The following is a 9107-nucleotide window of genomic DNA, read 5'->3' as shown; positions in this document are numbered from 1 at the left end:
GGGATATTTCTAACTTTTAGACTCATGGGCGAAATGTCTGAGGCCATTAAATGCAGAAAACAAATACATTCTCTTTATACTGCGTACTGTTTGATAAAATAGTCCTTGTTTACCTTTCCCCTCCCTCCACTTACAAGAAAAAAGAAAAAGACAACAAAACAGCCTGCAATGCCCCGTCCTGGTTCTGGCTGCAGACTGGAGTTGAGTAAATATCATCATTTAGTCAGTGTGTTGTGGTGGCTGAGGCTGCCGATGTGGTTAACCAGCTCAGGCAATGTGTAAACATCGGAAACAAAACAAAATGCAACAAAACAAGACAGGTTTGGAGCAGTCTCCCCTCTCTCTCACTCTCAATTGCTTGGTTTCAGGCTCACTTTCATTTCTCTCCGACAAATTCATGTGGGGAACACAACACACGACAGTGAGACCCTATCTGCTGCCTCCTTCCTCTGCCTCCTGAAGGAGCACTGCTTAATTCAGGTCGAGTGTGCGTCCAGCACTCCAAGCCCCGCGGCTGTGAACGGCTTTTGATTTTGTCTGTAAACAGAACTGATTCAGCGCTGCTGCGGAACTGGTGACAAACGAGACAGCCACACAACACACCCACCCGATTCAGACTTTTGCTCTCTTTTTAACGGTTCAGGCCTTGGAAACGAGTGTTCAACTCTGTGACTGTATTCAGCTTTGTTCCATAGTGAATAATCTGGGCTTTCGTATCCTGAAATATTATCCTGCCTCTAAAGGAGAAACGCCTGGGCTGTTTCACACCACATAATTTTGTTTTCCTTTTATGTAACTTAACATATAAGCAAGAAGGATGCAGTGTTGATTCTAATAACATTCGGCACTTGAAAGAATCACCGTTTTTTTTTTAAAAGCGGTTTTCTGGTGGCCGGCAAATTGGCCTGTGGTTATGTTGAGTGACTAATTGTATTTTCTTTTCTGGAAACTTGTGCAAAGTTGGCAGTTTTGTGTTAACACTAATACTTTTGTTTGGCATTCATGCCCTATACTGACCAGACCATTTTTATACAAGTGGATTTTTAAAAAAAAGACACTTACTGAAGTATGGCAATAGTTTAAGGATAAAAAAGAAGCATGGATATTACACATCCCCTTGTAGTGTATGAAAAAAAGTGCATGACTGGATTTATGTACTAGTACAGGACACTTTTAAAAATCAGATCTGTGCTGTAAAGCATGCCAGCACCTCTTTATCACTATATCTAACAGGTAGTAAAAACAAGACCATGTTTTTTTTTTAAAAAATGTGCATTAATGCTAACATAAATGAATAGAGCTAGCCAGCAAACTATTTTTTCCTGTATATCTAACAGCTGGATGTAACTGCAAAAATTAAACAAAAGAGTTAAACAACCATCAATACAACTGTTTTACATCATTGGCCTCTCAAGGCTAAATATTTACAGGTGAATCTGTCATGCTTTAATTGAAGATTCTCTCAAAACCTTAAGGATCACAAAAGACAACTGTAAGAAGTTCCTCTTTGTTTCTTTTTTCTTTTCTCCCTTTTATTTTTTGCAGGCAACAGTCATGGGTACAACACATTGTCTCCTTGGAGAAGACCACGAATTGTTCTATCAAATTGGGGCTAGATGCAGGCTTTACATGTGTGTGTTTAAAGGGGTACTGTTTTCACCCCCAAATTAAAGATTCCACCCCTTTCCCAAACTATAAAGGAAAAAGAAGAAATTCAAAAGCACCTAGTGTTTCTTTTTTTACCTAAAGAAAATACGTGTGTACATGTGTAGACACAAAGGCGTACGTATGTACACACTACACACCCTGCCGACACACGTACGCACACACTGACAATGGCAGTTCAAACACGTAGGCCGTCTGGTGAGAGCTGGCATTTGGAGTGTCCGTTCTGGGACTAATCTATTGACGTGAAGGGAATGTTTTTGTGGAGATTAGGGTTCTGACTGTGCCGATTTCGGCTTCGCACAGAGGAAAACATCATATTGCAACCGGGGACTTTGCACTTGTGCATTTCCCGCAGATGCACGGTTTTGTAGTGCACCCTCAGGGTCCCCTTGTTGCTGTACATTTTGTGGCAGATGTTGCACACGATCCCACCATTGCTCCCAGACAAGCTGCTGAACATGAGCGGTCCTGCCACTTCAGCTCCCAGGCCACCCGGGAGGGCAGGGGCCTCAGCCTTGTGTGCCGACTCTCCACTGTCACTCGCCCCGTCAATGTCATCGAGGAGAATCCCCTCATCGCTGCCGGCATCGGACTCCCTGGAAGAATGGACGCTGCTGCTGGACTGGAGGCTGGAGGTGGTGCTCAAGTCAAGGACCATGTAGTCCTCCGTCATGCCTCTCCCGAACCCATTCAGGTGCGAGTCTTCCGTCCCCGCGGGAGAGGAGGCATCTTCCCTGACATCGAGCCCCAGGGGGTGCTGGGCACCATAGATCTTCACCAAAAATTCATCCCGGAGGTCCTTGCTAAGGGAGGGCTGCGATGAGTCCAGGCCCATGTCATCGAGTTCTTTGGTCAACAGTTTACGGTGCAGATTTATGTTGGCACTGTGTCTAGGAAAACAAGAGGGAAGGGGGGAGGTGGCAGGGAGCAGGGAGGGGAGAGAATGGACAGCATTTTAAAATGGATTCGGCTTTCCCAGCAGCATCGCAGAAGCACGTTCATTCTACACCACTACAAGCAAGCACTGCGCTACCCAGTAAGAGACGGTGGTGGGAGGGGCACGACCTGCGGGGCCAGGACAGTGCACACCCATGCACCCTCTTCCCGATTTTCCTGTTATTGCTGCTATGCACCAGCAGCAGCAGCCTCCAAGGGCTTCACAGAAGAATTTTAGAATGCATGTACAGGAGATAGAATAAAAAGAGCAGAAACTTTCTGCTTGTCCGAAGAGAAAAGTCTAAATTTATATCAAAACAACCCTTCTTCAGCAAACACTGTATTGAGGTGTAAAAACATCTACTTTTAAAAAAGAAAATGGTCTAGCTAATCTAGATTTTATTAAAAAATAATGAAATCTCCACTCCCACTCTGTTATGTTCCAAGTTTCAAGAAAATTTTTGCCTTGTTAGTAATTCAATATAGTTAAAAGACTCTTAAACAACGTAAGTCCATTTCTCAGAAGGATCTGAGATCTCAGTTAAAACTAACAGCAAAATATATTTACTTTTCAGAAGTTGCTATGTTTTAATGTTCAGATGATTTTATCAAATAATTCTACTTTAAAATTCTTTAAGACAAAAGTATAAAAATTATGTTTTAAAACACAACCCACCTACCCTTTAAAAAAATTATACTAAACAACAGAAAAAAACCCAAAAGGACAAAATTAAGACACAGTAAGTACAAAAAAAAAAAAATCAAGCACAATAACATGTGGTCCCTCTGTTTTAACAACTGGAACCTATCCTTTTTTTTTTTTTTTTTTTTTTTTTTTTTTTTTTTTTTAAAAAAAAAAAAAAAAAAAAAAAAAACAAGAACAAAAACATGTGGTCCCTCTGTTTTAACAACTGGAACCTTTTTTTTTTTTTTTTTTTTTTTTTTTGGTACCAGGGATCGAACTCAGGTCCTTGCGCTTTCGAGGCAGACGGCAAGGGTTAAATCCCTGGCCCTGCAACTATACTTCTTATACAAGCAAAACTTTTACTCTGTCCTCTGAATGTTTTGCTTGTGTTAAAACAACAAACAAACAAACAAATAAAATAAAACAGACAAGATCTGTCCCAGGACACCCATAGGAACATCATGATTTACAAAGCCTGATACGTTATTATTTATCTGAAAACAGTGTCTTTGTATTTACATCCCCCATTTAGTTTTAAAGTTCTCTTGGGCATATACCTCTCTCCAACTGCCAAGGCTCAGATATTCTACAAAGACCTAAATTGAATGCTACCCTTCCCCAGATAAGCTGATAAATGGGTAAATTAAGCTTCTCAATATAGGCAGAAGCTCCACATCTTAGAAGAGCAATTGTGATAATATAAATGACCTGAATGGTCAGTATAAAGTCCAACAGACATTTATAATTAAAAAGTACAGAACACCGAAACTAGCCGTTCTGTTTGATGACAATCATGGCTACTGTTTCCTACAGGTGGCTGAGAGGTATGTGCCGCAGAGACAAGAAAGGCGGGAAAGCATTCTCCGCCTTTCTACACAAGACAATATATAGCACTCTGGGTTTGAGGGCTGAGGGCACAGCCTCTGCACACTGCCCTTGGGAAGGCTGAGCTTACCTTGTGATAATAAGATCAGCTTTCTAATCTTTTGCTAAATCGATCACAAAAGAAAGCAAGAATGAGAGACAGAGAGAGAGAAAGAGAAAGAGAGAGAGAGAGAGAAAACAAATTCACATTCTAGACATCTGATTTAGAAAAACAAACAATAAAATAGGGATTTAAAATGTTTTGATCACAAAATAATTTTCTGTCATACGTGATCATCTCATATGCTGTCTTGATGATTTTCAGATCAGGTGCAAATCCAAAAATCATAAATCAAATTATGATAAACCCAATTCACAGTATCATCATTCATAAACAAACTCCAAGCAGACACATGCAGGGTGAGGGTATGTGAATGACAAACAGAAGCTGTCCCCACGGTCCCTGCAGACTGTCATGCCCTGAGCTCTTGCTGTCAGATGGCTTCAAATGCAAGCGCTAAGGAGAATCCAGGAAAGGCTTACTGTGGGGTCTGCCATGACATGTGGCTACAGCAGCACTGTCACTAGGGTATAAGGAGAATGCGGAAAGTCACGCTATTTATGAACCATTACTCTATTGATAAAGCAATCTGTGGGCTTCAGCAGCTCACAAAACCCGATCCCTCAATTTATCACTAACACCCCTGCCTTAATTTTGCAAACACACATTCTGCGATGACTGTAATCTAGAACACTGAGCTGTCTCTCACTCATCTGCAGTTACCCCTTCCTAGGCTCACACACGCAGTAGTCACACCAAGACACACGAAATGAAGAATAAATTAACATCGACAAAAGGACACACTGCTCACCCAGATGGACACTTCTCCCCTAAAACAACTTGTGAAATTACACATCTCCACTGATATGTTACCAGGAAGAGACTTTTTTCTTCATTTCTCACTTAGAGCAGTAGAAATTTGTAATCTAATTAGATGATGTACCAGCCCTCAATATCTGTCAACCAAACGATGTGCAGAAATGCACAGACCAGCTCTGGCACTCTGCTCAACAGTGTCCCTTTTCCGCTGTCAGCAGTACTGTTGGCCTCTGCTAATATAATTACACTGACTTTTATTCAATTAAGTGCCATCCCTCATTTTAAAAAAAAGCTACTTTATCAATTGATTCAGGTGTAATGCAATAATAAAGATGAACTCATGGCAGTGCATTAGCTCTGCTGTTCATAACTTCAGTACACGAGTTCATTCATGGCAGTCGATTTCCATTATGCAACCACAGTTCAAGAGAATTGATTCTTTTATGTTCATTTCTTAATCTATTTCATTTTTGTTTAATAATCCTCCCAAATGCCATATGCAAAACACTTGATGCAGGACAGAAGAGTGGGCTGTGGAAAGCCTGCTGGTTCATTTGCGGGACAGTGGGCTTGGGGACTTTCTAGCAGACTCAAGTCGCATTGTTGAGCTGGAGAGAAGGAATGCAAGACAGAGAGAAAGAAGAGAGATGGATGCTTCAGAGACTGCTGATCCTGTCCTCTAAGAGGTTGGAGTTCTGCTTCCACAAAATGAACAAAGGCAGAGCTTGACTTTAACAAAGAACTGCTACTGTGGGACTCTGATCAGCCAATCCAAACCATTAACTGTCATAAAACACTGTCCTCTCGAGATACAAAGACCTAGGGTTAATAGCAATCTGAGGGATATTACAAGTTTATTTAGGTCACCAAAACTTTTAAGAGGTGAAAAGAAGGGAAAATGAAATGATGAAAGAGAGAGACGAAGTCTTACCTACTGAAAATCACGGAATAGAGAGAAGCCCCTCAAGGCTAGAGAGAGAACATGTGGGAAAAAGAACCTGTGAGACATCCAATTCGGAGTCTCCAAGTAATTTTTTCCTCTGTATAAATTTAGTATTCTCAACATTAATCTTCAGAAAAGAATAATCCTTAACAAAAATCCAGACTGAATGTGAGCGCCTCATAATTTATAAGAATGTAAACAGACAGAAGTTGTTCTACCTTTTTCTGAGGCAGATGCTCTGATGTACGAAGGCAAAGTTCTCTTGCAGGAAAGAGGAAAACGAAACTAATGGATGGAGACAGAAAGTGAGTTTGTAAATATAAGGTAGGATTAACATAATGTTCCAAAATTTAGCCCTGAGCAGGCCATTTTCAAGAATACAAACTATATATGTATATAGTAATTAAAGTGTGGGTTCAGATCAAATAGAATAATTTATGCATAGGAGAAAGTACAATTATTTGCTTTCAATGGCTAAAATAGATGAGTTTTAAAGAAGCTTTTCCCAAAATACACTGTAAAAGAAAGAGCATAAAAACTCCCAAATGCATCTCCAAAAGGATACAGGTAAAAAGCAAGGGTAACCTCAATACTCCTGGTAGCACAGTGTCGTGCGTGAGGTGTGAGAAGCCCTCTGACCTAGGCTGCACTAGACCTATTTATAATGCTTCTCCTGAACTTCTGCGCTCTTTCCATACCGTGAATTTACCAGAAGCTTCCCGAGGACTAAGATTCCAAAAGCAAAAAGCATAAACATTTTGGATTAGGGGACACTCAAACTTCTTTTTTTTAATCCTGAATACTGCATGAATCTCTGAATTACAAGTCATTTTTTGTTTCTTTGATGAAAACTTTACCTTATGAATTCATCATACTCAAGAAAATGCAAATGCCCTTAAGAGAGGGAACTGAAGTCCAATTTCTTCTTTGGACTTTTCTCAGGTTTCTTTTTTCCACTTGTCCAAATGCCTCATTGGACTTAATGCAATGTTTCATAAAAAGTGAAAAACTTGAAACAAAAATAATTTTCTTAAAAGGTGTTCTGAACCCCCCAAACTGGGACTGAACCCAGAGCCTTTACAGAGCTACAACCCCAACCCCTTATTTTTCTATTTTGAGAAAGGGTCTCACTAATTCACTAAGTTGCACAGGCTGGGCTTAGACTTTTAATTCTCCTGCCTCAGCCTCCTGGAGTGCTGGGATTATGGGCATGCAGCCCCAAACCTGGCTTGTTTCTGAGTTCTTAAATTTGGCTTTGGTATGCAAAGGAAGACCTGTGTTTGTGTCTGTGTGCACCTGTGTTTAAAGGAAGGTTTCGTGACTGGGTTAGGAAATCAGACTGGCAGTCAGGAAATGAATAGTAAGTAAGTCAAACTATATGTTACATGAAATGTCCAACACGTAATTCTTAAGTCTTAATCAGTTTTAGGCCATTCTAAACTTAGTGAATTGAAAGAACACACTTGGTAATTAATTACAATGCCTTGATTAAAATGGAATCGAGGCTTTGCTTTGAATCAGTTTTTGCCTTCATTTTCCTGCTGGACTTTGCCACTCTACACACATATGCAGATCTTTAGGTAACACTGGGCATGACCAGTGTTGTATACACAGCAGGCAGCCTGTGTGGATGTGTGTATCCCCTGGTATTGGCTGTGCCCCCACTTCACCAAAATCCACAAATGCTCCAGTCCCTTAACCAAAATCGTGATATGTGCATAAAGCCTACATGTATTTTCCTATATACTTTAAACTACCTCTAGAGATTACTTATAATACCTAATACAATACACATGCTATGCAAATTATGTAGTGTCTCGAACAGGAAATATTGACAAGAAAAAAGTCTGTATATATTCAGCACAGAAATAATTCTCAAAAAAATATTTTCAACGTGTGGTTGGTTGAATCCATATGTATGGAGCTGGATATGGAAGGTTAGCTGCATACGTGTATGAGGAGAGGGAAAGAGAGGAGGCATTATATCCACTCTCGGTATGTCTGGATGCCAGGGTTAGGTAAGCTGCCTGACTATGGAATCAACAATACTGAACAGAAATGTAAACCTGATATCCAAATATACAGAAATGAAAGAGTAAAAACCTCTGCCCTTCATTAGTTCTTTTCTTATCTGGATTGCTATAATACTATCAGTTATACTTCAAGATACCTTGCACGCTCTCTGTGAATTAAATGACATTTTTTACACTACCCATTTCTGCAAAATTATAGTTGTTCAATAAGCTATTATTTACAGATTCTCTCCAGAAGGTGTGAACACCTTTCCCGAGCTAAGGGAGAAAACTCAGTGAGAAAGTCTAATGGATGATTCTCAAAAGCACAAGAACAAGAAAAAAATTAAATGCAAGAAATAAAAGCTAAGCAAATTCCTGCAAATTAAAAGTATGAAACTCAGTCATTTCAATCCCTTTCAATATAAAACAAATCATCCACACTGGTCACGCAGACACTTCCTTCTGCATTCAAATTACTCACTGAAGATAAGCTCCCACCAAACTCTTTGGGGGCTTGGCTAATTTACTGCACAGATACGGCGCGTCTGTTGTAATAACAGGGAGGATGTATTGGGGTCGGCCATTTATCAGAATTAGACTTCTCTCCTCAATTCACAGTGAATTATGCTGCCTACACGACTTCTCTCTCTCAGAGCCTGCCATCCCCTCACGGCCCCTAATGTGGCAGGCAGACAAAATTGACAGTCTCATCTTGTCAACAAGGGGCGATTCTCCTGAGAAGCCATTTAACTTTGCAGAGGAAGCAACGTATTAATGTGCCCATCCCAGGAATGTTAATCATCTTCAAGCTTCCGATCTAACTTTGACGTGAACGAAATCACCAAATCTGTTTACTAAATGAATCGTAATATGCTAATAAGAAAGCATGACATATATGGAAAAGCCAAACAGATGGTTTGTTTACTCCACTTTGCAACTTTATAAATGTTGTAACTCTGAAGATGTGAGTGAGAATTATTGGTTTGTTGGCAGGAGCAAACATGTCTTTCGCATACTAAATCTGGTGCTACAGCTAGAAAACAATTTGTCACTGCTGTGGAATGCATAAAAAATGTTAATGCAGCGATGGCACAGTGGTAGTTGGAAAGGCACCGG

General features: G+C 40.2%; 1 protein-coding gene across 15 annotated transcripts in view; it reads right to left on the bottom strand.

The window, feature by feature from the left end:
- Positions 1-716: 716 nt before the first annotated feature.
- Positions 717-9107, bottom strand: part of Bnc2 (basonuclin 2) — a 340522-nt gene continuing 332131 nt past the window's right edge. For 11 of the 15 annotated variants that reach the window (XM_010630930.1, XM_010630931.1, XM_010630932.1 and 8 more), the window contains one exon: positions 717-2558. In XM_010630930.1, coding sequence (XP_010629232.1) covers positions 1898-2558 — 661 coding nt within the window. In that variant the 3' untranslated portion in view covers positions 717-1897. Of the gene's footprint in view, positions 2559-4244; positions 4279-9107 lie in introns of those variants that run through there. The other 4 variants (XM_010630943.1, XM_010630942.1, XM_010630941.1 and 1 more) reach the window with 4 other exon arrangements.

The sequence above is a fragment of the Fukomys damarensis genome, unplaced genomic scaffold (assembly GCF_012274545.1).
Source record: "Fukomys damarensis isolate Sample0158 unplaced genomic scaffold, DMR_v1.0_HiC HiC_scaffold_31, whole genome shotgun sequence".
NCBI classification, from domain to species: domain Eukaryota; kingdom Metazoa; phylum Chordata; class Mammalia; order Rodentia; family Bathyergidae; genus Fukomys; species Fukomys damarensis.
Note: the sequence above shows the minus strand (reverse complement) of the source record. Positions and strands in the feature narration are given on the sequence as shown.